This window comes from Camelus bactrianus, chromosome 7 (genome assembly GCF_048773025.1).
Source record: "Camelus bactrianus isolate YW-2024 breed Bactrian camel chromosome 7, ASM4877302v1, whole genome shotgun sequence".
NCBI classification, from domain to species: Eukaryota; Metazoa; Chordata; class Mammalia; order Artiodactyla; family Camelidae; genus Camelus; species Camelus bactrianus.
The window spans coordinates 69,454,967-69,482,033 of NC_133545.1; the positions used below are offsets into that span (position 1 = coordinate 69,454,967).

General features: G+C 34.7%; 1 protein-coding gene and 1 non-coding gene across 2 annotated transcripts in view; both read left to right on the forward strand.

Moving 5' to 3' along the window:
* Positions 1 to 27,067, forward strand: part of SEMA3E (semaphorin 3E) — a 226,253-nt gene that overhangs the window by 182,074 nt on the left and 17,112 nt on the right. The window contains exons 6-16 of the mRNA XM_010946629.3: positions 2,899 to 3,018; positions 4,260 to 4,402; positions 5,437 to 5,551; positions 5,985 to 6,054; positions 9,013 to 9,157; positions 11,306 to 11,528; positions 14,393 to 14,484; positions 16,701 to 16,742; positions 18,379 to 18,545; positions 22,855 to 22,922; positions 24,489 to 24,628. Of these exons, the coding sequence (XP_010944931.2) occupies positions 2,899 to 3,018; positions 4,260 to 4,402; positions 5,437 to 5,551; positions 5,985 to 6,054; positions 9,013 to 9,157; positions 11,306 to 11,528; positions 14,393 to 14,484; positions 16,701 to 16,742; positions 18,379 to 18,545; positions 22,855 to 22,922; positions 24,489 to 24,628 (1,325 nt within the window). The remainder of the gene's footprint in view (positions 1 to 2,898; positions 3,019 to 4,259; positions 4,403 to 5,436; positions 5,552 to 5,984; positions 6,055 to 9,012; positions 9,158 to 11,305; positions 11,529 to 14,392; positions 14,485 to 16,700; positions 16,743 to 18,378; positions 18,546 to 22,854; positions 22,923 to 24,488; positions 24,629 to 27,067) is intronic.
* On the forward strand, positions 3,678 to 3,781 carry LOC123614522 (U6 spliceosomal RNA). Its single transcript, XR_006721931.1, has one exon. It is a non-coding gene; the product is annotated as a U6 spliceosomal RNA (small nuclear RNA).

Below are 27,067 nucleotides of genomic sequence, written 5' to 3' on the forward strand. Positions count from 1 at the left end.
GGGCTCCATCTAGTGGCTCCAAGAGGGAATTTATTTGTTAAATTTCTAGAATTGATTAAAAAGTTGAACTTTGAAACTGTTCAAATTGGGTAAGTGCAGTAAAATTGACGTGAACTAACATAAAGATTACTTTACCATAATAATATTTCCAGATATTAAAGTTCTGTAAGTATTTTAGGGAATTAAATTACATCAAATATTAAAAACTTAGGAAATAGAAAACTGTCATGATTTTTAAGAAATCTAGTTTTTGTACCCATTATGCATTAAACATTCAGCCTCGTCCATTATTAGACAAGTTAGTTCTGTTTAGGGCAGTTTTACAAAATGACCTTTATATTTTAAATGGAAACTATAACCAAGTACAATAATTAAAAATGAAAATGTTCCAGAAAAAACCTTGCTCTCGTGTTTCAGCAGTCAGTTAACTCTTATAGGTCAACTTATTCATTTATGCCCTAGAGTTGACGATCCCCAAGGCCTTTTACTGAATTCATCATGACTGTCTTTTATCCATGTTCAAGTCCTACAGACTGAACCCCACCTGTGGTTCATATCCCTAACCGCTGAATGGACTTTATCTCAAAATACTCTTTTTCACATATATTTATGAAACTTCTGATAAAGACAGCACTGATTAAATTTGATTCAAATTATGTTGCTCTTTTCCCCTTCTATTACTAAAGAACATTTTAAAATAAAAGTTCTAATTAACTTTTCTACCAAATTATATTTTAAGTCTGGTTATGAAGCATCTTTTTTTCTTTGTTGTTTTCCTTATCTAATCTCTCATTTAGCATACATTGAATGTATGGGATGAACTCAACAAATGCAGCTCATTTTTAACTTGTTGTCTTAAAATTTTTCAAATCCGAAGGAAAACTGAAGGAGACAAAATTTACACCTGTATACCATTTACCTTGGCTCACCAACTGTTAATATTGTACCACATTTCTTCTGTCTCTCCTGTCTGTCTTTCTAGTTTTTGTTAAAAATGGATTCCTTTGTGGGAAACCCTGGATTTTATTTATTTGTATCCAGTATAGTTTTTAAGTATCTGTAGTGGGTTTTGTGAAAAACAACAACAAAAAAATTTACAGTTACTTGTCTTTTTGTAAATGAAAACTACTTTAGTATAATAACCTTTTTAAAAAAAATTTATTTTTAAATTCAGTTTATATCTCTTTCTCTTTCTAAATCAAATTTAACAAAAGCAGTCATCTTTGCTTTTTGAAAATTGTTGGTTAACTCAAGGTAAAATTAAACTTCCTTACAAAGTGTCCTCTTTACAACTCAGTTGATTACTTTCTCAGATTTTAAAACATACAAATATATTTAATCTATTGAAGTTTTTCAAAGTTTTAAAGGCCTTATTTAGAGAAAACCCTTCATAGATAATAAAACAATCTTTATATCAAAATAGTAAGATTTATAAATAGGACACCCACGTTCTCTTAAATTCTGTTTAGATACTTGGTCAAATTTGATACCTGTAACTTTAATAATTCTAATTTAAAATTTGAGTATGCAACTAAATTTATTAAATTGGAAATACAATTAATTTGAATTATCTGAAACTTAAAAGCATTTTAAATACCATGTGGACACATATGTACATGTTCCAAATCTAACAGAAAAGCATTGATACTCTGCTTTCAGTGTACTTAACATCTCTATGTTTTAAAACCTGACCAGAGTTATATGGCACTCCCTGAGAAAATAATTTTACCGCCCTGAATTGAGGTTGCTATTTCCAGTGATCTATTGCTATCATCTGCTTCTTGGCCAGAGATTTTTACCTAGGACTGGATCCGAGCTGCATGTGCCCAGGACAGCCCTTGTAGCCTCACTGATGGACACACCAGTTACCTTTGTTGTTACCTTTTGATGAAAGAGGATTCCCAAGTCCCTGTGCTTGAGAGGTTTTGGTCTTTCTGGAGAGCCAGTTATATCTTTATGTTACTTCTCTATTTAAATGTTTTTTTTTCCCCTCTTCTCATGAGCTATTTTAACGTCTTCCTTTGTGGCTGGCTCCAAAGACATGTCATTTCCTGACACCCTGCCTACAATTGTGTACTCCTTGGTCTCACTTTAAGTCTGTGACCTTTACCACACGTTGCAGCTAACTTCATTCATTCTGTTGACTACCTGATTAAATTATGGACTTTCTATTATTTCTAAATAAACCATAGGTTAACAAATTAAATGTCAACTAATTGGATTATATACAGCTTTGTCAGATTTTGTGGTTCCTGCACTAAAATCATGTTAATGGAAGCAATTTCTTACTACAAGAAGGATTTGGGTTAGCTAACTCGCATGTAATACTGATACTAATTCTGATTCTGATACTAATACTAACATCCTGATGATATGAAACGTAAAAGAAGTTTATTAAAATACCATAAAGCCAGGTTACTTATCAAATACTCAATAGGTCTTATATGCTAACTACTCTTCTTAATGTTTTACTCTTAACAACACTTTTGGGTGCTATTCTTATTTGTAAGTGAGGAAACAGGCACAGAGAGGTTAAGCAACTTGCCCAAGTTCATACATCTAGTATGTGGCAAAGGCAGACATCAAACCCTGGCTGTCTGTACGATCCATGCTCTTAACAAGAAGTGTCAATTTCATAAGGTCTTATATACAGAAAAACCATATATGTTTATTGCTCTGGTTTTATACATTGTTTTCAGATCCAGAAGGAAATACTGACTTTTTTTTTTTATTGAAGTATAGTTTGTTTACAGTGTTATGTCCATTTATGGTGTACAGTATAGTGATTCAGACTTATGTGTATATACATAAATTCCTTTTCAGAGTCTTTTTCATTATAGGTTACGACAAGATGTTGAATAAAATACTGACTTATTTTTGACTGATATGTTCATGCAGGTAGTGAGTTGTTTGCTGGACTCTACAGTGACTACTGGGGCAGAGACGCTGCCATCTTCAGGACCATGGGGCGGCTGGCGCACATCCGCACCGAGCATGACGACGAGCGCCTGTTGAAAGGTGGGATTGAGGGGAAAAGGGAGTTTTCTGCAGTTTGTAGCTTTTACATATTTCAGGGGTTTTCCCTTCATATTCCTGAATTAAAATACATGATATGTGCATATCATTTTATCTCAAAAGGGGTCAGCTTTTACTATAAAACCAAAATGCCCTCACAGCAATACTTAGAAATCAGGATTCAAATGAACAAAACAAAACAAATAGATGAAAAGTGAAAAACCATTTCATCCAATGAGTTGTTTTGTTTTCTCTTGTCAGTTGGTGTAATCGGGGCTGAATTGGTTGCTGTGCTTTGCTTGTTGTAGTAGGATCACACTGCACTTTAGAAACAGGTGAACTCTAGGAAAATCACTAGACATTCATTTACATAGAATCCTTTGTGAGGAATCTTGGTTATATTGGGCACATTGGTATATCTAAGGACTAAAACATCATTTTATGGTGAGTGTTTTCATTATTTTCAGCCTTTTTATTAAGCTTTAGAGTACATAGTCATTATTGACAGCATGTTGTCATTAAAGTATTTGACATTCTTTATCAATCAAAGGTCATTCACTAAGATCATTTAGGTTACAAATACAAAAACTTAAATTTTCACCTTACAATTAAGATGGTCTCCCATGAGTTGGACTGGTAGGTAATTTATGAATTAAAAAATAGTACTCACTTCAACAGCACATACACTAAAATTGGAACAACACAGAGATCAGCGTGTCCCCTGCACAAGGATGACATGCAAATTCATGAAGCGTTCCCCGTTTTTTATACCTAATAACCTATAATGAAAGAGAATATGAAAAGGACTCTGTGTGTACACATACGACTACAACGTTATGCTGTACATCAGACATTGACACAACATTGTAAACTGACTATATTTCAATTTAAAAAAAGACTTCTTTACTAAAATATTTTACATCTGTTTATGTTGACTTTATATGATGTACATATGTATGTGTGTGGGAGGACATTTATGGGGGTTATCATGATGGTGTTCCTGATCTATTCTTCTTTGAATTTATTTCAAGCTATAATGTATGATTTTTGAAACTGTCTTTTTTCCCTCCCTGATTTAGTTACATTTTAGATCCTCTATTATTTTTTAAAAATTGTTGATTTGCAAAGAACATGAAGATACCTACATGATTTTAATGTTTAGTACAAAATTCCAAGGAAAATATAACAATTTATCATTTTGTTGTAATAGCTGTTTCATTTTCTTCTGTTTTTCACTCCTCTAGAGCCAAAATTTGTAGGTTCTTATATGATCCCTGACAATGAAGACCGAGATGACAACAAAGTGTATTTCTTTTTTACTGAGAAGGCCCTGGAGGCAGAAAACAATGCCCATACGATTTACAGCAGAGTGGGGAGACTCTGCGTGGTGAGAACTGTCTTTCTCTCTCCCTGAGCTTGCTTGTCTCGCAGTTTGTAGTCAGGCCTTTGTTCATTTCATAGTAGGTTTCTACTTTAAAATAATCTTCTTGTATTCTGTAGACTGCCTAAAATTAGTATTTACTTTCTAGTCCTTAGATTTCATATTGAGTGGAAGTTTTATCTAAAAAGAGCTTTCCATTTTGTATGATCTTACCCATTTTCAAAGCCCTACAAAGAAGAAATGGTCTATCATCAGGCTGTACTTCCCACACAGAAGTTTGAGCTCCATTTTTAAAAAATTAATTTCACCAAAATCCTTTTAGCTTCTTTAATCCACATTCTAAGTACTTTACATAAGTTTGTTTCAACAATTCAGATGGTTGTTTCTATAGGAAAAAGCACCTGTAGTTTGTTGGGTATTCAGATAGGTTGTTTGGTAAAAATACGAAACAACTGAATTAGCAATATACATTGAGCGAATGCTAGTAGTATTATAAATGTATAGTTAGTTTGATATTTAGGATACTTAAGAATAAGCTGAAGAAGAGGTTTATGCATATGTTTATGTATGTGTGTATATATACACACACGTTTGTACTGTGTATGTGTGCAAATACATGTACCTGTTATGTGTAGTGTGCATACATGTGTATATTTCAAGTCCTTTTTCTCTGAAAGAAGAAGAAATGGATGCTTCCATATTTCTGAGATAAGCAGATTATTTATCAATAAAATAATAATAAAGTTTACTATACCCTAGAAGTTACTACTTTATTTAGGAGAGACTACTCTACTAACATTGTTTAATACCTAGAAACTGTATTTAATGGGCCAGAGTGAAAGTACACTGACTAGGTAGAATGTGCAAACCTTAAATAAATTTGGGGGGAATTGCATCTATATTATTTGAGGGTTATGCTAAAATTTCCCCACTAAATTAAAGAACTGTAACTGTTAGCATCTGCGTGTTTAATGATACAAAATCTGTTGCTGGTAGAAGTACTCTAGGTACCCACTTACCTGCTTTTTGTTTTTTTGTAGAATGACGTTGGAGGACAGAGAATCCTGGTGAATAAGTGGAGCACCTTCCTAAAAGCTAGACTGGTTTGCTCAGTACCAGGAATGAATGGAATTGATACCTATTTTGATGAATTAGGTAAATATTATTGGGAGAGTTGAATTTCACTCTTTGATATGCATGCTTCTTTGTATAATCCTCACTGTTTCTAGCACATATGGAAAGCTTGCTTTCTGCACTATTTGACTTCTGTCTAACCTAGAGCGAATTTCTGTTCTTTTCATCTTGGCCTGGTCCTGGAGTCGGGGCAGAGGAGTTGCAGGAACAAAAAGACCCCTCTCATTAGTTTAAAATCAGGGCCTCTTGTTCCTTCCATGAGGCCCAGCTCAGAGCCACCTTGGACAGCCAGATGTTTCACTCTGTTGTGATTTGGTCATGGTTGCTTGACTGTATTTGGAAATTTAGAACCTAAAATCTATTATAGGTTCTGAACTATTTTGTGTCAATTTATTTCCTTCACATGCAGCGAGGGCTAAACATATTAAGTAATGAATGGTCTTTAATTTTTCAGAGGATGTTTTTCTGCTGCATACCAGAGATCATAAGAACCCGGTGATATTCGGCCTCTTTAACACTACCAGGTGAGAAATGTGTACGGTCAGTAAAATTGGTATGAAAGGAAAGATGCCTCACGCCTTCACCGTGTATGTAATTGAGCATTCTCTTGCCCAATTTATTGTCCTCATTTTCTATACTTTATCACCAGTGTCTTCATTCTCCTAAGCTTGCAATTGTACCTTGATTTTTAAAGCCATGATCTCAGTCTATCTAGATCCTGCTTTGTTTTCATTTGAAGCTCCAGCATCCTCCTGTGCTCAGGATCCTAAGCCCTTCCCTCTCTGATTTACCACAGAATTTTTTTTTTCTCAAGGAGTTTTTAAGATATTAGTTCCGTGCAATAGAGTCTCAGATAATTCTTTGGATCATTACATAGAATTTTCCAAGTCAGGCTTTCAAGGCTCTCTCTCAGCTGTTACGCACTTGGCTTTAGAAGTCTGTCCTCTGAGCCCCCTCGTGCTTGCTCTGCTTTTGACAGCACCTCGACAGATGTCCGGTATCTCCTTTCCCCATCACTGTGATTTTATTTATCCACTTCTCTTGCTTGAAATTACTTTTTCTTCCAACACTGATTTGTATCACTTTTTCCAGTACTTGTCAATTGCTGTCTTCATGAAACATGCCTTGATTTCTTAATCACAGAACACTTGGCTCCCTCCTCGACTCTGGCCATCCTGCTCCTGTGTTGATTCTCAGAGAACATACCTTCCGTGTTTTATTTAAAGCAGTTTCTCAAGTCTAGTATTTCTCTGTTTATGTTTTTGTACTTTGTATCCATTGAAGAGTGCTGGAAAAATGAATCAAGTATCATTGCATGTGTGTTGACACATGAATGAAAAAATGGTATTAGAATCTGTTTTGGTTGAAAGTTTATATATATAATTTCCTTTTTAAAAAAATGTTTTAAGGTTCCTACTTTTTTTTTTTTTTTTTTAATGAAAGTGCTGGGGGTTGAACCCAGGACTTCATGCTTGCTAAGCATGTGCTCTACCACTGAGCTATACCTCCCCCCGCCCTGTAATTTCCTGAGTGTCTGTCCAGATAAGGCAGAGTGGAGATGAGATGACTAGAATGAGAAATAAAGAGTATTCTTCAGTTCTCTTGACAAGGATTGAATGACATCACTCGCTTCTCATTTGCATTGAATTGGCCTTAACTATACAGAATCCCGTACAGCTTGTTTGCTTAGGATCTCTCCACAAATCTTTTGTTTAGTTTTATAACACGTAATTTCTTATGCTCACTTTGAAAAAAAAATTCAGAAAGCTCTTTGGACAAGCATCCTGCTATTGTAAGGAGACATTTTCTTCAACACAGAAACAGTTTTGCTATCAATTACTCCTTCGTGCAGGGAGAAGGGGTTAATGTAGATTGACAGCTATCACAGTCCATGGAAAACCCTCACTGTTTTTACACTTCATCTTCTCCCTTATGCCCATGAAGAATTTATACATTGCATGATAATTCCACGGTTTTACATGATGAATACAAGCTATGGGATAATCAGTGTGGTTTTTCTGTGGGTTCATGCAGTCAGTTTATAAGCTGCTTTTGTGAATGATAGCATAACAGATCTGTCTGAGATTTCAAAGACAGGACATTATTTTCTTCTGTGATTTCAATTTTGACTGTTCAATTTATATATAATCCTGAAAAAAGGCTCCCCAGCTGTTACCTGACGTAACAGTTGATATCCTATCACGGTGATCAAAGGTTTACTGCCACTTTAGTTGGAAGACTATCTCTGGTTTTCTCACTGTTGCAGGCATTTCCAATTGCTTCAAGGTGTGTTATAAAATGTGTAAATTGATGTCCTAAGCCAGTAACATAACTGCTGTTGTACAGGTGTGCCAGAATGTAGGAAATTTTATGTTTATAAAGAACTTTGCATTTTACAAAGCACTTTCACAACTAATTTTTTTCTGCCTTTCTTGGGCAAGCCAGAATGGTTCTTTTAAATTATTGAAGTATAATTGATTTACAGTATTGTGTTAGTTTCAGGTGTACTGCAAAGTGATTCAGCTATATATATGTCTATATTCTTTTTTTCTGTTCTTTTCCATTACATACAAAGTAATTATTTTAATTCTCACAACGAGGAGGCTAGGGAAGTGTTTGAATTTATCCAGATTATCCCAAATTAAGAAATGTGGCCAGATCTTTAAAACAAATCACTTTAAAATGTCCTTTGCACAATCTTACTGTAAATGCCCCCAATACAACTTGCTGTTGTTAGTCAACTACTGTCTTTATCCTTGACAGGTAGAAATTTTTATCAAGGAAGTAATTTCAATTGCTACTAGTTCTGGAGGTAACGAATCCAAGTTTTTTTTATAATTTAAATCTTTTTCTCAAAATTAATCAGATGCAGCCCCGTCATCTTTCCACTGTGACAGTTTTCAGAGACATAGAGGAAGGAATACACAGCAAGCCTGTTAATGTGTGTATGACCCCAAGCTAATGAATGGAACAAAGCCCGACGTTTTCTCTGGACTTTAAAGTTATTCTTCCAATTATATACAGTAAAAATCTAATAAAATTTGAATAGAATTTATAGCAGTATTAACAACAGGGCGATTATGAAAACACTGTCTATTCTGAAGAGAGGACAACATATAAGGAGATGAAAACCTCAAAATGAATAATTCACCTTGGGAATGGATCTTTTTAAATATTAAGGCCAAATCTTTAATAAAAAGATATTAAAATGCCATATAAGGTATAACATTAAAAAGCACAGTGACACAGCTGCTTTTGTGATTCTAACAATGTCATTTTCAATTTATCATAATAAATAGGCAAGGAAGAGGTAAGTTTTGGAGTTTCAGTACTTGAAATATTACAACAGTTAATATTTCTAGAGATTGAAACTCTTATGCCCAAATGATTTCATCCTTACCTACATAGTCTGGGGGGTTTGACTTACCTGACTCCCTAGTCTGTTCCAGAATAGTAATTATCTTTTTTTTTCTTTGTTTCAGTAACATATTTAGAGGGCATGCTATATGTGTCTATCACATGTCTAGCATCCGGGCAGCCTTTAATGGACCATATGCACATAAAGAAGGACCTGAATACCACTGGTCACTCTATGAAGGAAAAGTCCCTTATCCAAGGCCTGGTTCTGTAAGTTTAGGCATTTAACCAAGTATACTTACTTTTTTAAAGGCTCTTTCAGTCATGTTTTGTTCATTGTTCCAGATGCTTTACAAAATTTGCCTGAAACACTTAAGAAGTTCCGTACCTAAAAATATGCTTGAGTACTTGAATGGTAAAGAAATATTGCTTCTTACATCGCTATGTATGCTTGTTACTTAATGAAAAGAATATAATCTAAGATGGGTAAATCTTCACATTATAGTTCTTGTTGATATTTTGGCTGTCTGCGTAGTTCTAACTAAAGTTTTATCTTGAAGGGTACTGGTGAATACAGAAACATCCAGTAAAATGAGCATCGTATTCCTGCTGCCCTCTTCAGAAGAGTCAGTACCACATGTGGTTTCCAAGCAAGGAAGTGTTACTGAATTTTTATATTCTAGTTTTTGAGTCAGCCTTTGCATTCCCTAGGCCAGACTTTCTCCCTGCTTCTACCTCGAGCATATCGAGAGGAAGCTTTTTCTCTGCCTCTTCAGATTACTGAGCGCCTCATTTAACATCCTCGCTGCCTTCCAAAAGAAAAGTGACAATACAAGAGGTTCCACAACTTGCCTCTGAACCGGAGCTACTAAGGTTCTCTCTAACTAGCCACTCAAACTTTTGTGCTTTTAATTGCACATGGAAAGATGATGATGATGGTGATGATTTTGTACCATGTGTCCTGTACGCAACGAGGTTGGGAAAATGTAGCGTCATTGTATCTGCCACGTGCACCATGGCCAGCAAACGTTGAACTTGTCATGCAAGTCACAGTCTCCACTATTATGAGCAGCTGGTGAAAACCCATCACCATGCTGATTGCACGAGTACTTGAAAGTCAAGTAGAAACCGTTTTTACGGAGCCAAAATCCAAAGTGGAAACAAACCTTACCTCTGTTAACAAGTGTAAGACTTTACCATTTCAATCACTGTCGCTCACTAGCTTAAAATTATTACTTCCAGTAAGACATAAAGTATATTTTATTTCACTCTATTGATTGAAATTACAATTTAAATGGAGAAAACCCACTCCTGTGGCTTTGCTGGAAATGCTTCTTGAAACCACATGATATTAAAGGAGATTTGGAGGAAGTGACTTGTTACTGAACTGCTTCCAGGCTGGTCCAAAATGTTTCCAATTACATATCATGAAAGTACACTCAAGTGAAAAAATTCATGCCAAATTACAAAATATGGCCTGAATTTTTTTAAACAAACCATTAAAAATGCCCTCTTTGTAGAATCTGATTACTGAACTACTGTATTTATACTCTAAAGTGGAAAGTTTTGATCAAGATAATCATTGCAATTGCTGCTGGTTCTGGAGGAAAATATGTGAAATGAGGGAGCACTTAATAACAAGCACAAATCAACAGCTAACGGTATTCTAAGAAGTAAATTGGGTGCTGTTGAATGTTTATTTTTAGAGTCAATATTTAAGAATTGAATCATGTTATAGCAAATATTTCTGGTTTTCTCAATTTTTTGTCTCTAATTCCTACAGAAATAATATAAATTCACACAGCTTATAGTAGAACAGAGAGGGATTTTTTTCCCCTTAATTAATAATGGTGGAATTCGACTAGGTTTCTGTGTTACAGCACTAAAATTCTTCATTTCTTCTCTTGGAACCATCACCAATCATATTATCACAGGGTCAATAATGGGAAAGCTGTGTTGTGCAGTTGTGATCCTTAATTTGGAGGGAAGGTTTAGCCCAATTAAGAGGCTCTTTGCTTTGCTATGAACAATACATTGTTTACTTTTAAAGTTTAATTTACAATGTGAAAAATAAATTTTAGAAACAGGGAAAAGGAAGACAATATTTATAATGTTACTCATGTGTATTGCCTTCAAACTATACCAGTATTAAATACCCGTCACTTTTTCGGGATTTTACTGCTTATCTGTATATTTCTGACGCTGCATGTTTGGAATAATTCAGTCTCTCCATGCAATTTTTAATGCAGATTTTGTTTCTATAATGAAGAATATATGGTTACTAAATACTACTCAAAGCACAGTTGATCAATTGAACAGACCACATTTTTCTAATTCTTTTCATGATTGAATATGAATGTTCTTTAGGTTTAAGGCAAAAAAAAAAAAAAAAAATTCTCTCATCCACTTGTATTTCAGTGTGCCAGCAAAGTGAATGGAGGGAGGTACGGAACCACCAAAGACTATCCCGATGATGCCATCCGATTTGCAAGAGGCCATCCACTTATGTACCAGCCCATAAAACCTGCCCATAAAAAACCCATACTGGTAAAAACAGATGGAAAATACAACCTGAAACAAATAGCAGTGGATCGAGTGGAAGCTGAGGATGGTCAATATGATGTCTTGTTTATTGGGACAGGTAAAGAGATTAGACAGTACTCATAGACATTTAAATTGAACCTTACAATCAATAGCATTATTACCTTAAAAAAAAACTGCCTACCAACAGAACTCCTGTTGGTCCATTGGCTCATTTATGTTCTGCATGTCCACTGCAGTGGTAGAGAGCATTGGGGGCAGTTACAGCACGTAATTCCTGATACGTCGTCAATACTTAATACGTTTAACAAATGAGTATGTGAAGGAGCGAATAACTGATGTTAATAAGCAATGAACAAACAGTGTTGGTTCCAAACAGAACGTACAGAGGAAGGATGGAGTCATAGCAAGGACTGTTCTCGGTTAATTCCCCCCAGGTCCATTGCCACCTTTGGCTGCTCAGTAAGGTCTCAAGATTTTTCAGTCTTCATGTGAAGTTTACATATTTTTACCTAAATCTCTAATCACAACTGTACTTATCTGGCCCCATCAGAAATCACCCATCTGTACCAAACAGGCCAAGTGGAGATTACCCAAAATGGAGATAAACTTTTAGATCAAAGCTGTGATATCCTGCATTAATAAAACAAAGTGTAATAAATATGCTAAAAGTAAAATTTTTGGTAAATCTGTAATTTCAGTTAGTGCCATACATTAGATCTAGCTTGTAGAAGAGAACTTGGAATTTTTTAAGCATCCAGGGTAATGTGTATCACATTCTGTCAAGTACTTTAAAATTATATAGTCATTTAAAAAGTCTTTGAAATGGTCGTTTTTTTCATATGCGTCATAGTAATTGCTATAGCAGTTACTGTTTAGAAGAGTAAGCATTCCACCATACATAACTTTAATCATAGACCTGAAATTCTAGAGACATTGCATTTGCCCAAATCAGGAGTTAGGGTATAGTGTTAATATTGGTGCTTGAGCTTTTCCAGTCATACTTTTGGAAAAAGCACAGATTTAAGCAAGGAAATATTCATCTGATTTCTAGAAATTGATCTCTGGTGCAGGCTATATTTTATTCATTTATCTTAGGAGGTTAGTAATATGCACTGCACTTTGGGTTCAAGATTAACAAAGTGTCACATTTCTTTAGCAAAGCTAAAATTACCTGGCCATGAGTTCACTTACAGTGACATCCAACAGAGTTTTTTTTTTTTTTAAAGTATTCCATAAGCAAGAGTAATATTTTATAAAATTACTCATAGAAAAAAGTATGTTAGTTTTAAATGCCCTGGAAGGTACAAGTCATATATAAACATCCAAGAATGTTTTCAGAAATACTTTTTTTGTTAGATTGACCATAACTACTTGAGAGAATTCCAGAAATATCAGGTATATACTTAGGCTCTTGTGTAACCTATGTTTAGCTTAAAGATATCATCATACTGAACCACAACTTTTCAGTGTAAAAGAACGTATTTGATGCATGTGTGATGAGTACAACTTCAGAAAACCCCACAAACGATTGTTATTTTTCCCCAAATTTACCAGACACATACTTTAGAACCATATGTAATAGCCCTTATTGCAAAATCACTAGTTGGAAATTGATAATTTGAGTTTCAGCTTTGCTTTTTACTTGATATAATAATTGTGGGATATTTATAATGTGTGCTTGGTATAATAATTTTTATTCCTTTTAGTGTATGATACAGGTAATTGTTATTAATCACATTTTATTAACCCAACCACAAGGTTTCATAATTTTTAAACAAATTGTTTAAATACCATAGAAACTCTTGGGTGAGAACCTCCAAAGTGCTTTTTTTTCCCTTAAGTTATTTCTAGCACTGTACCAAATTATCCTTACAGGCAGATTAAGTGTCTTACTAAATTTTCATTGGAAAGAACAAGGTCAGAATATCAGGAATAATAAAAATGAGGTGGAATTTTAAAACGTGAATATGAATTTATAAAATTATTGATAATTATGGAAGCTTAATGATTAGTATAGGAGGATTTACATTACTAGTCCCTCAATAGTGTATACTAGAAATTTTGATTAAAAGTGTATATATATCCAGATATGTGTATTACAAGTGTGTTTAACCAGATTTGTGGTTACTGGAGGTGAGAGACGGGAGAATTGGATGAAGGTTTTGTTAAAGGTACACACATCCAGGTATGAGATAAATAGGGACTAAGGATGTAATGTACACCACAATGTAATTAGCAGTGCTGTATGTTACATATTAAACTTTTTAAGGGAGTGAATCCTAAGGGTTCTCATCACAAGGGGAAAAAATTTTCTTTTTATTTTATATGTATATGAGATGACGAATGTTCAATAAACTTACTGTGGTAATCATTTCATGATGTAAATCAACTCATCATGCTGCACACTTTAAACTTACAGAGTGCTGTATGTAAAATATTTCATTAAAACTGGAAGGCAAAAATAATACAGATATACTCTTTTTTTCTATCTTTCTGTCTATCTGCCTATCTGTATTTATGTATATAAAGATTTAAATAGAGTTTGTTTGAAAGATTCCCTAAGATTAAAGGTATAGTTTCTTGCAAGGAAGGTAGCTTTAGGTAAAAAATTTTCTTTCATCATACATCACAGAAGAAGCTAGAATTATTTGGTATCTGTATTATATTTCATTAATTCCTAAAGGCATTTTGATATCTGAACCTTTAGCTGGATTTTTTAATCAAATTATTGAAAAATAATTGTATATTATTTTGTCTTATTTTTTTGCCAGGCATATAATTTTTTTGCTACTTGAAAATATGAATGTATAAGGAGTCATACTATTTTAACTAGTAATGATTAAATGTTTTGTATATCTAGATTTCAAATCTTATTTGAATTCATAGTCTATGATTTTTAATTGTTTGAAAACCAGATTGTGAGAAAGTTTCTGATTTATCTCTTTCTTTGTTTTGTTATAGATAATGGAATTGTGCTGAAAGTAATCACTATTTACAACCAAGAAACAGAATCAATGGAAGAAGTAATTCTGGAAGAACTTCAGATATTCAAGGTAGTTTTAGTCAAAAAAAAAAAAAAAAAAAAAAAGGGCCGACATTTATGTGTTACAGACAATTGCAAGTGAGTAATAAATAGGAAAAACATGTCAGTTTTTTTTTCTAACAGATATGTTGTGAATTCAGAGTGAATTGAAGAAAGATTTAAAATTCCATTCTATGCATCTAGTTGACTGAATTGTAGACTATTCAAATGAAAAGGCCAGTATTTACTTAGCATGACAAGAATTTCAAACTATGAACTGTGCCATAAAGAAATAACACTTAAACCACGTAGAGATTCCAGAATCATTACTGCAATGTCTCATCTTGAAAAAATGAACTATCTATTTAGACAATGAGAAAGTAGCAGTAGTTTCGTATTGTGGACATTGTGGTGTGATAAGTATACTGCTCTTTTTGTTTATAGCATTCAGTTTTTTCAGAGAATTTACCAAAAAGAGAAAAATTCAGAAGGATAATGGAAAGATTAAACATGACGAAAACAATTGTATGTACACACTCGCACGCATGAAGTCTGAGTATCTATGGCAGTTATGGTCTTTAACGTCACCGTGAACACTGAATTAGTAATGATTGCTCCTAGAGGAATTACAGGGTTAGGTTCCTGCGAGTCTCTAGTTGCAACATTTTTGTCAACTGATCAATACATAACCTTGTTTTATGTGTGTTTCTGTTTAAAGACATCTTATTTAGTATATATATAGTTGATTAACATTGAACTATAACTCGTGCCTGAACGAAGCTTATTCATCACTTGTATTTTCTTCATAAGGCACAGTGCAGCCTTTTGGAGCTTAGGGACACCGGCTGGCACGTCAGCACTAGGCTCGAGGACCATTTTAAACAGCAAAATCCCTAATAATACAAAAATGTGGCACTGAATAGACCATGAAAAAGGATGCTTATTTATAACATGAGAGCAGAAGCAAGAAGGCAGAGTATCACCTTGACCGACCTTAGCTGGGAACATGCACATTGGGCATCTCAGATTTTCTGCCACCCTGAGTATGCACATGTCTATGAGTGACTGCAGAACACACCATAAGTATTGGTATCGGGGTTGCAAAAAAGTGTAGCAAGTAACCAAATTTGCAAAAACACAATCTGCAGAAATGAAGATTTATCATATATGTAGGTAATGAATATATATGAACGTATTTTTATTGACGAGAAATAGTTCATTTCACCTTGACTCTGTGGAGATTAGATTCCTCATAGCTGCACCCAAAGTTAATCACGTTCCTGTCTCAACCAGAGCAGCTGTGTTTTTGTTTATTTTGCATATTGGAGCTCTGTAAGATTTCATTTCGCTTTAGGGATCATAGCTCTCATATTAACAGCATTCATCAGTGTCTTGTTCACATGAACCCTTAAGAAACAATGTTGCCTGAGCGAATAAATGAAGGAATGCATGCAATAAAGTGTTCTGTAGTTTAAAATATTTTTTAAAAAATTAACACAGAGGAGCAAATTTTCTCTTTCAAAAAAATAATTCTTTGAAGGGTAGTTATCCAGAGTAGACTCACCAGCCCATTGCTTCTCCCTACTTGCAGAACTGAGCGCCTGGTGCTCCTTAGAGACACTCCAGTCTTAATCACCCTCCCTGGAATTGCACACAGGCTCTCAAAACTGTGCTGTAGAGAGACCTGCCTCTGGTGCAGTTCCATGACAGTGAGGTTATGCATCTCATTCAAAGCATTCTGGGTTCATCATGATTGACCATGCTAACGCCAACAGAAAAGTATTTTGTTTGGGCCTGGGTTAAAACAATTAAAGATCACATGGCTTATTAGCAATAACACCTATTCAAGGACATAACTGTTTTACTTCTAATGGTTCAGCTTTCTTATAAGAAAGAACACTCTGACCGTATTATTTTATTTAAAGATATTTGAATTTCCAAAGCATAAGTAATACTCAAATGCAAATACAGAAACCGCATTTCAGAGACAAACTGTATGCTGCTTAGATTATCCATTATATTTCTCATCTACATTTTGTCCTATTCTATTAGAAAATATTTTTTAAAAGAAAGCTATATTTAAATTTAACTATATTGTCCTATTGATTTACTAAAATGAAAGCTATAGGCTGCCTGGTAGAGAACCACTCACATACCTAATATGACTTCAGGTGATTTACAACCATACTAAGATATGTTTCTATATTTCAATTCTTAAAAAGGAAACTTATCTTTTTTATTTTTCAGGATCCAGTTCCTATTATTTCTATGGAGATTTCATCAAAGAGAGTAAGTTGTGTGTGTGTGTGTGTGTTTTCTATATATCAGTTAAGGTCAAAGGATAAAAAGTTTGTGTGCTTACATGTTAACAAGTTACTATTTTATTCTGACAAATATATATAGCAATCTACATGTAGTAGATTTTTTCATTTTTTTATTTTTAAAAATGTAGACAGGAGTAGATTTACTTCTATGACTATGATAAAACATTATTCTGTGATTTTTTTTTGCTAATATTCTTGCAAAAATAATGGTAATAATGGTAATACAAAAGAGTGTGCAGTGAAACAGATCTCCCTTCCACTTTACTGGAGCCAGTTTCTGGTGTACATTTCTCCAGAAGTGGCTGTTACACATGTTGCCTAACATTTATTTATATATAACATTTTACATTTGGGCAAATGGAAACATGCAGTGTTCATTGTTCTGCTATTTCTACTTTTTACTTAACATATCTTACAGTTTATTTCACGTCATTCTGTGTATATATGTACATCACTTTTCTAAATGTTAAATGTCAGTGTGCACTGCTGGTGGGAATGTAAATCGATGCAGCCATTATAGTAAACAGAATGGAGATTCCTCAAAAAGTTAAAAACAGAACTGCCATATGATCCAGCAATTCCACTTCTGAGTATTTATCCGACGGAAACAAAAACGCTGATTCAAAAATATATCTGCACCCCATGTTCATTGAAGGATTATTTATGATAGCCAAAACATGGAAACAAACTAAAGCATTCATCTATGGATGACTGGATAAATATATTGTTTTATATATATCTCTCTCTATATATATATGTACATATGTATACACGTGCATACACACACACAATGGAATGTTTCTCAGCTGCAAAAGAGAAGGAAATCCTGCCATTTGCAACAACATGGGTGGATCTTGAGGGCATTAAGCTAAATGAAATAAGTCAGAGAAAGACAAATACCGTATGATTGTACTTACGCATAAGTAATAAAAACAGCAAAAACAAGCTCATAGATACAAAGAACAGATTGGTGGTTGCCAGAGACAGAAGGTGGGCAAAGTGGGTGAAGGTTCTCAAAAAGTACAAACTTGCAGTTATAAAATAGATAAGTCATGGCAATGTAATGTACAGCATGGTGGTTATAGTTTACATCACAAGAAAAAATTTTATAATGTGATGAGGGCTGTTAACTAGATTTACTGTGATCATGTCACAGTATACACAAATACTAAATAATTTTGATGTATGGTCAGAACTAATGTAATGTTATATATCAATTATATCTCAATTAAAATGCAAAAAATACCATTTACTTATCCTGTCTTCTATTGGACATTCCCATAGATCTTTTTAAAAATGTTAGATGACAAAAGAGTCTTTCTGCTTAGATAACAAATAAAATAATTGTCAAATTCTTGTGGTTTTTGCCAGCTGCACTCTACCAGTTCTGTTACTCATGTATCTGCATCTATAAAAGTATTTCACATCTTGGAGAAATGAAGTATTAATGTTCCGTTGTCTGTCCTGAGTAATCTTAGTCATTTAAGTGAGTTTTCACACAGGTGATTGTGTGTGAATGTGCGTACGAATCTAGGTGTAAGAGCCCAGTGAGAATTCTGTCCATTTCTGCTAGCGGCCTCTCTCTGCTTTGATGTCCACAGCAACAGCTGTACATTGGATCTGCCCCTGCCGTGGCCCAAGTCAGGTTCCATCAGTGCGACATGTATGGAAGTGCTTGTGCTGACTGCTGCCTGGCTCGAGACCCTTACTGTGCCTGGGATGGCATATCCTGTTCCCGGTATTACCCCACAGGCATCCATGCAAAAAGGTGAGACAGAATCTTCAGTGGAATCTACCTTATTTAGAAAAATCCTAACACTTTTTTTTTTTTTTGGTCTCTTTCTTTCTGTAGCCATTCTGTGAAAATAGCCATTTTATTTTTATTTAAATAAATCATCCTACTGCTATTTTGTTCATAGTAGGAGCTTTGGAAACTCAACTTTTTCCTGAAAATAACCCCTATCAATTATTTTGTAGAGATCAGAGCTGCCCACACTGCTGGAGATGTATTTTTCCTCCTGAGTTTGCATCAACTCTTCCCCGTTCTGAAACTTGTGCTGTAAAAAGTGAAACCAGTTTAGAGAAACTTAAAATGTGGAAATGGCAAGCCACCCCACACATGAGGAATTCAAAGACTTTAAAGGGAAAATAAATAAATAAGTTCTAAAGTACATCCTGCAGTTGCCCCATGTCCTCCTGACCAGCTGGTCTTCATTTATTTCATTTTGAAAGTGAATATTTTAACTCCTAGGCAAATGAATGACCTATTGTATAATTAATGAAATGTGTGATTTAATTCAACACAAATGAAAGGTACTTAAAGATCTCCAAACTCTAGTATCTACAATTCAGCGAGGTCATTGCCACTTATTAGAGATGGTAAATCCCAGGATTCTTTGAACAGGAGATCTTAAGGTACAGAAAGTATTTTGAAGAATAAGGGTCTTTCCTCACTAAAGTCATAAGAAATTGTGCACTCTTTGGGTAAAAGATAAGGGGAAAATTTTTTTTTATTACGGAGTAAGCAGTTACTATTTTCTCTTGTGAAAATGACCAAAAATAACATAAAGCAAAAACATAGAACCATATATAGTTTCCCTACTGAAAAGCAATTTTTATTAATTGTATTTACTCTGGCTTTTTTGACTTTTGGCTACTTTCCACATTTTCAAAATCTAATTTAACCCAGTTTGAAAGAGTTGTTATTTTTCTAAGTTCACATGCATAGTACAGTCTCATTTAAAAAATACTTAATCACTAATTCAGAACTTTTGTTAATTTGACTTTAGCTAAATTAATATCCCAATGAGTGTTTAAAGAAAGGATATAATAAGCAGATAGTAAAAAGAGGCTTTGAGAGGACATTTATAAACTAATTTACCAACTGTATTCAAGAATTGAGTGAGTTAATTGACTTTGTACAAATGCTTATTGATGTTTGAAAGCAGTTCTTGGAGAATGTAGCCACGTTATTAATTGAAACTATAGTTTAATGGTTTATTCACTCATTGAACCAGTTACTGTACTATGTTCAGGGGGTTTGAAGAGATAGTCACAGTCCCCTGTCTGTAGGAAATCAGAACCTTAAGTGGAGAATGGAATTGTAAATAAGGATGGTGATAGCTTACCACTGTGTATGACATCCTGGACTAACTGCAATACACATAATTCATTATTTAGTTCTCAGAGTAACCTTTGAGCTCAGTCTTGAAGGTACAGATACAAGGAGTTTCTAGTTAAATAGAATTAATTGTACAAAGGGATAGGTTTTCCGGGAAAACCATGTAGTTCCATAGGTTAGGAGTGAAGTAACAAGATCTAAGGGCGGAAAGGTAATTTTATCAACAGATAATAAAATTAAAATTAATTATCCTCTTGTCATTAGCAACAATAAAGAGGTTTACAAACCTTGCATTAAATATTTAGAAATAATGAAATTTTGTATAAGGCTTGTAATAACGATGATGAATTTTAACTGAGCAACTGTTTCCATAGCTAAATATTTCTTGGTCTATGGTACATCTTGTAAGACTGTACATCCACAAGTTTATAATACAGTATTTAAAAGGGTGGACAAAATATTACTTAGAAAAAGTTAAATGAATGGGCAAAATTGTAGACAGGAAGAAGTGAGATGCTGGAGTCAGGAGCCATACTCCTAAATGAATTAGTCCAGTTCACTGACATGTAATGGAGATCTTTCAGTGGTGTCAGATTCTTTTGAACTATCACCCACCCCTGGAGGAGAACTTTTTGGATAAGTTCCAGCACATAAAGGGAACATAGTTTGCTTTTATAGCAGATCATTTTTGCTTCAGACCTGACTAGCAGCAGAAATTAAAAACTGGTCATTAAAATAAATACTTTTCTGTCCACAGAGTGAAAATGAGACAACAGAAGAAAAACATTAATTCACAAACCAAACCACTTGTTTAAAATAGTCTTCCAAAATACACTATAATTTATAGAGCTAGATCCTTTTCTTTCCCTTGCTCTTGTATTTTGTCTGTTTCCAGCATTCTCTTAAAAAGTTTCCAAGAGGCAAGAGATACAAGAAAAATATGTGACTTTGAGAATAAAAGACAACTTTGCTTAACCTTTCTAAAACTCTTGATGTTACTACACTTTTTTGAATTCTGAAAGAAAGAAGAACTATATTAGGATAGTATAAAATGAACTGAAGCCTTGTTGGAAAATGTGATATCTTTCTTGTTAAATGCATGTTTCCAGTGATTTTCAACAAAGTGTTTGCACTCTTATCCATAATGCTTATCTACCGTTATCTGATTGCAGTTCCTTTATTCTCACATCACCTGTGGAATAAACAAGATACATCACTTCTGCACAGTGGGAACTATTTCCTTGTTACATTGATTTACTCCTGCTCCATTATTCATGATTGCTCAATGGACGTGGGGTTCCCAGTACCAAAGCAGTACTCAGTGAAGTGAAGAATTAACAACAGCAGTTTAATTCCCATCTAGAGCTGCTATCGATTATATAATAGATGTACATGCTAGTATAAAATAATAAATAACCATAAAACATTTTACTTTTTCTCCTTACTTTGTCAATTTCTATTTTCTGTTTAGCTCAGTAGAATGATCTGTGTGGCAGTTTTAGTCTTAACTTTGTAAAATCTCAGGTCTCTAGGTAAGGTTTTCTAATCAAATATTTATTTTTAAAAAACATGTTTTTGCATACAATCCTAAAAATTGACTAGAAATGTTCATCCCCTCTTGCTTTCAATATAAGGAAATACTTTTAACAGTTGTTTAAGTATTGCATTCCTAACTCAGATCTGAACCCATATGTGAGAAAGCCCTCCACCTCTTGAAATGACATTCCAGTATCATTTGGAGGCAGTGAGGAAAACCTAGAATTAAAAAAAAAAAATGAGACTGGACTAGGTTTTAGAGCTCAATTAGCTCAACTTTGCTTCATGAAAGAGGACACAAAAGACCAGGAGAGAGAGCTACGTATCAGGTCATGAAGCACGTGAGGGGTGGCACTGGGGTTTCAGTGTGGTTTCCTTTTCCATATTTGATCATTGCATGTGGTTAAAGCATCTCTTTGTCCCTTGGGAAGCCTCGCCACCCACCTCTGGGGTAAAACTTCTGCTTTGCCTTCTGTTTTTCCCTCAGTCTTGAGGCAATGCCATGATTTAGAGAAGCAAGTGATATTTTCTGCCTTTATGTAATACTTCTATTTTTATCCCTAATCTTAATTAATATGCTGAAGATCTTCATTTTAGCATTTCAGTACTAATAGTGACAATTTCCATTGTTTAATTCCTGAAAAAGATGCTTACAAATTTAAAACATATTTTACATTCTGGAATTCTTTTTCCATGGATAAAGAATATTGTCATTTTTCAGTTATATGCTTAAGTACACTATAAAACATGAAAATATACTACAAGTGATCCTAATAGGTAAATTAAGGGAAAGTGCAGGATTTCTTGGCTTTCACTATATGCAGGACATCCTGTTTAATATGTATAATACACTGTCACATTCAGTCAGTAGAGGAATATGATTTCTAAATGTTACAACCGAATAAAAGTAAATTCAGCATATAATATATTTTATTTGCAATCATATTGAGCACAGTGGTTATAGATCAAAATATTTGAATCCAAATATCTTTACTTATATACACTTTAATACATATAGGAATTTTATGCATTTTTTACTGAAATAGTCTGCCTCAAACCCGACTGTTTTTCTTTGCACACATCCCTTACCACCCAAGACACTCATTTCAAGCTAGAAGACTTCTTGTTGAATTAAAATCTGAACAAAATGTAAAGAAAACTTTCTTCAATTGTTGTTTCAGGATACATTACTCAAACTCCTGTGCCTATTTAAAGAACAGTTTTATATAGATCTTATCCATTGAATAGCATTCAATGGAAATACAGAAAACTATGAAACTTGAATTTTATCCTTGTTTTGTAGGACTGATCCGTTTTTTCAGTAGCAGAATACTACTTGAAACTTTCATGCAGTTGGCTATGTTTTAAAGTCTGGAAAATTGAAGTCTAAACAACTCCTAATGCATTTACTTTCTTTCAGGCGGTTCCGCAGACAAGATGTTCGGCACGGAAATGCAGCTCAGCAGTGCTTTGGACAGCAGTTTGTCGGTAATCCATAGAAAATCGATTGCCATGGGTTACTTGGAGTGTGCATTGAAGATAAACTGCAAACTTCTTAAAAGGGCCCTTGTTTTCTTTGTGATTGATATATGTGAGAACAACATTGCTGAAAGTATTCTCTCTTTTTCCATATAGTTAACATTTTGTGGATTTGGCATGTAATTTTTCTTCATTAGGAAAGTGTTTTATGTACCCACCAAGCTTTATTGTTAGACCTCAAAAAGGGAAATCCTAGAACAAGAATGCTACCTACTTTAGCTGGCAATGCCACTGTGATTTGCAGGATTTTTCTCATCGGCTCAACCCTGGGAATAACTTCACCACGTTTTATAACTTACAGTGATTTTTATCAAGAGTGATCTAATTTATATCAAGTCAAGCTTTGGATAGAATAATGTGAAAAAGTTTTTTTTTTTTTTTTGACTCTTTTACTGGAATAGAGTCAGCCTAGAGCTGGGCTTAGTGGTACCAACGTGGGTTTCTGAGGAAAGGTGGTAGGTGGTCTCACGGGTAAAGGATGAGAGAAAATTTCAGCTTTAGGCAAAGGTACAGAAGACAAGACAAAAAACACTGTCCTGACTCTTCGCACCATGACAGTGGGTTGCGCACAGGCTGTTGGTTTTACCAAGAAGTAACAGGGTAAAGGGGGTACCATGCTTGGGGGAACAGAGATGCTTAGACTCAAATCCAGACATTGTGGTCCAGCATCAGTTTGCTAGACCTCAGGCTGGTCCAGGATGTGGTGCAGGATATAAGGCTCTGAGAACGTTGACTAGAGAAAGGCAGGACATAATCTTAGGGAACCTTGGAGGTCCATTTTGAAGGCAAGGAGGGCGCAGGGATAGGAAAACAATCCTGGGATCTAGTTACTGAATTTTATCTTTGTTAAAACAACAAAAAATAAATCCTTCTGCTTTTATTCCCTGCTGCAGTTAGGTGTACTTGCCTGTATGCAAATTTGAGTTCAAGTCCAGTGAGAAACTTTCTGGGCCAAGATACAGATTATAATCAAGAAGCTCTGGTTTGTGCAGTCCTCACTTCAGTCTCTAGCCTTTGCTTACTGCAGGAGCCCAATATCTGGCTAAGTGCCGTCCACTGTTGAGATCTCTCTCATGCTCGCGTTAATGTGATGCCACGTCACCTTGGTTTCTGCTCTCTGCTTTTGTTTGCAGCCATGGGTTTAGTCCAATGCCTGGCTTGCTTGTTTGGTGCCCACCTCCTCTGGCTCCTTTATGAATGGATATTGCCACTGATTTCCCATGAACTTAACACCGATGCACATTCTTAACCGTTCTGACTGTCCCATCCTGTGGAACCAGAGTCCCAGTTACGTCTTTCTGTCTTACCCCATAGCCTGCTGTGCCTTTTTAATGCCTAGATTTTAGTATACCACTTTCTCTCAAGAACTCAAATAAATGACCTTTTATAGAAATCAGCCATAAGTCATCAAAGTTGTTCACTTTGCTGTAGGGATCTGAATAAAGACTCTCTTTAAAAATAGGATTTGCTGGTAAAATCAGAGTCTCAAGGCTGCTGTTAACATTTATGTTATAGGGGATGCTTTGGATAAGACTGAAGAGCGATTGGCCTATGGCATAGAGAACAACAGTACTTTGCTGGAATGTACCCCGCGGTCTTTACAAGCAAAAGTTATCTGGTTTGTGCAGAAAGGACGCGACACAAGGAAAGAAGAGGTAATCCCCTAGCTGCACGTTCACACCACGGTTTCTTGCATATAGCATGTGATTAGTCAATAGTTGGGTGATTTATTTGGGTACTTAAAAATTAAACAGTCTGTTCTGCACATGTCATTTTAAAAGTGGGTGTATTTATGTGTGATTTATACACATACAAAGATTTTTAAATAGATTTTTTAAATAGATCTTTTTATATATATCTGTAGTTATTTACATATGTAAATAAATTATAAATATATATATATAATTTGGATCCTAGAAATGAGATTTTTACTTAAGAGATATTCATTGTGCCATGTTAGTGTCATGTTGTCAAAATGATAGTCTTAAATTGTATTGCCCAAGACATGTTTTAGAAAAATAGCAGACTTAACCAGCAGTAACACATATCTTAGACAGATAGATAGTAGTATTAAAACAACCACAGCAACAACATTCAGCCAGTTGTTGATAAGGCTTTTGTATTAACACATGTATGAGGCATCAGAGGCTCCGCTGTTGTCCACTGGGAACAGAAGAAAGGCATCGGCTCTTTCATCCTTCTAAGCGGGTTTGGTGGTGGAGATTGTATTTCTGTAGTTATCTAAATAGTGAGAGAGGATCAAGTCGGGCTGCTTTTACCAATGGAAGGATAGGCAGCATTTAAAGCACACGTGTGGAATAGTCTGGAGGCCATGACCAGATGGGTGAATGCAGGTCTAGGGAGCTGGTCGTATGCAGGGAGAGTTCAAGGGTGTGAAGCAGGCGGGGGAGCAGGAAAGCATTGTCGATGTTGATGTGTGCTTTTAACTCAATTTTTACAAAAATAGAAAGTAGAAGAAAATTTGGTTATATTAAAGGGAGATAGATCTTGGAGAATATTGGGGAAATGGTCCTTAGTAAAGAGAAGAGTACAAGTAAAGAGAATAAGGATAAGAAATTTTAGGGACATGTTTTAGGACACAGAGGAGAGCTCGTAGGTACGCATCAGATTGTAAGTCACGGAAGTCTCCACCCCTTGGCACTGGAGACCAAACGTGTGTCATTGGAAGTCTGAATGATTGGTTCCAAATGTAGAGCACAATGACATTTTCTGCCTTTTTTTCCTTGGCCTAATGTGAAACTAAAAATCCAACCTGTTTTTGGTCCAAATCATACAAGTACGTTCTGGGAGGTGACTCTATTTGTAAATCCCAGGTACCTAGGATAGCCATTAGAGAGGAAGGGACCTCAACTTAAAAAAGGCTAGTAGAGTTAGTATTAGAGGTAATATAGAAAGGCAATCAGGAAAGGAAAATTCTCCTAAATTTTCATGACATCATCAGAATAAACACGTGTCCAAAACTGTTACAGCATATTGCACTAAAATAAATTGTTGATTTAGTACTAAAGTATTTTCCATTCCATAAATCCAAGGTAATTCACTTGGCAGGAGATGACCTGGGAATATTCTGTTACTCCTCCAGTTGAGTGGCTTCAGAAGACAGAGAAGTAATTCTTTCAACAGTAGTTTCCTTCACTCAGTCTGTTCTGTTTCTAATTTGGAACTCAATGTAATCTGTAGCATTTGGAAATCTTTACCAAATCACTTTAGCATGCTGCATCCATCAATGTTCAGCTTTAAGTTTCTTCTTCATATTTTTAATATAATCTACTTCTTCTTCCCCACATTTTAGGCCCATTTTCATCTACATTCAGATTTCCCTGACTGATGTTTTTACTGATATTTGAAATTTGAATATACTCTCTGCATATATATAAGTTTTATATGTCATAATTAAATAGTGCTTGGTTTCTATAGATATAACTTTGTATGTGTACATATGTATTTTATATATATGGGTTTAACTATACATGTACATATATAAATATACACGTAGATTTATTAAAATCTAAACCAAAAGGCAAAATTACTGACTTCATCAAAAGCTAAACATGCATGCTGTGTGCACGAAGCAGAATGACTTTACCTGTATGTTCTTTCAGAGTTTTATAGAGTCTGTTTTGAGTCTTTTTTTGACTCATTTTTGCATTTATTGTAGTCACTGTAAGACATATAAGATAATTTTATTATTAAATCTTGACCATTGTAAAGGATGTTTTAGTACCTGGTCCAATTCTTACCTTGTGTGGGAATGTTTTTTAGAATATCCTTGAGTGTGTCCATCAAGACTCATCATGGACACTACAAGCCACAGTCAGACCAGAGTCTTTGGAAAAAATTTAATCATCATATCCTTTTATTAAACTAAAATTTTTGAGTCTGGAGCCTCTTAGAAATTCACAGTCAACTTTATCAAGTTATCCAGAAACCACATGTTCAGGCGGATAACATTTTTGCTCAAATAAACCTTAAGAAATGCTCCCTGACTAAATTTCTAGAAAGCAGCTAGCAATACTGGATCACTGCGGTTCTCTCAAATGTGTACTTTATAGTCTGCTTCCTTACATAACACG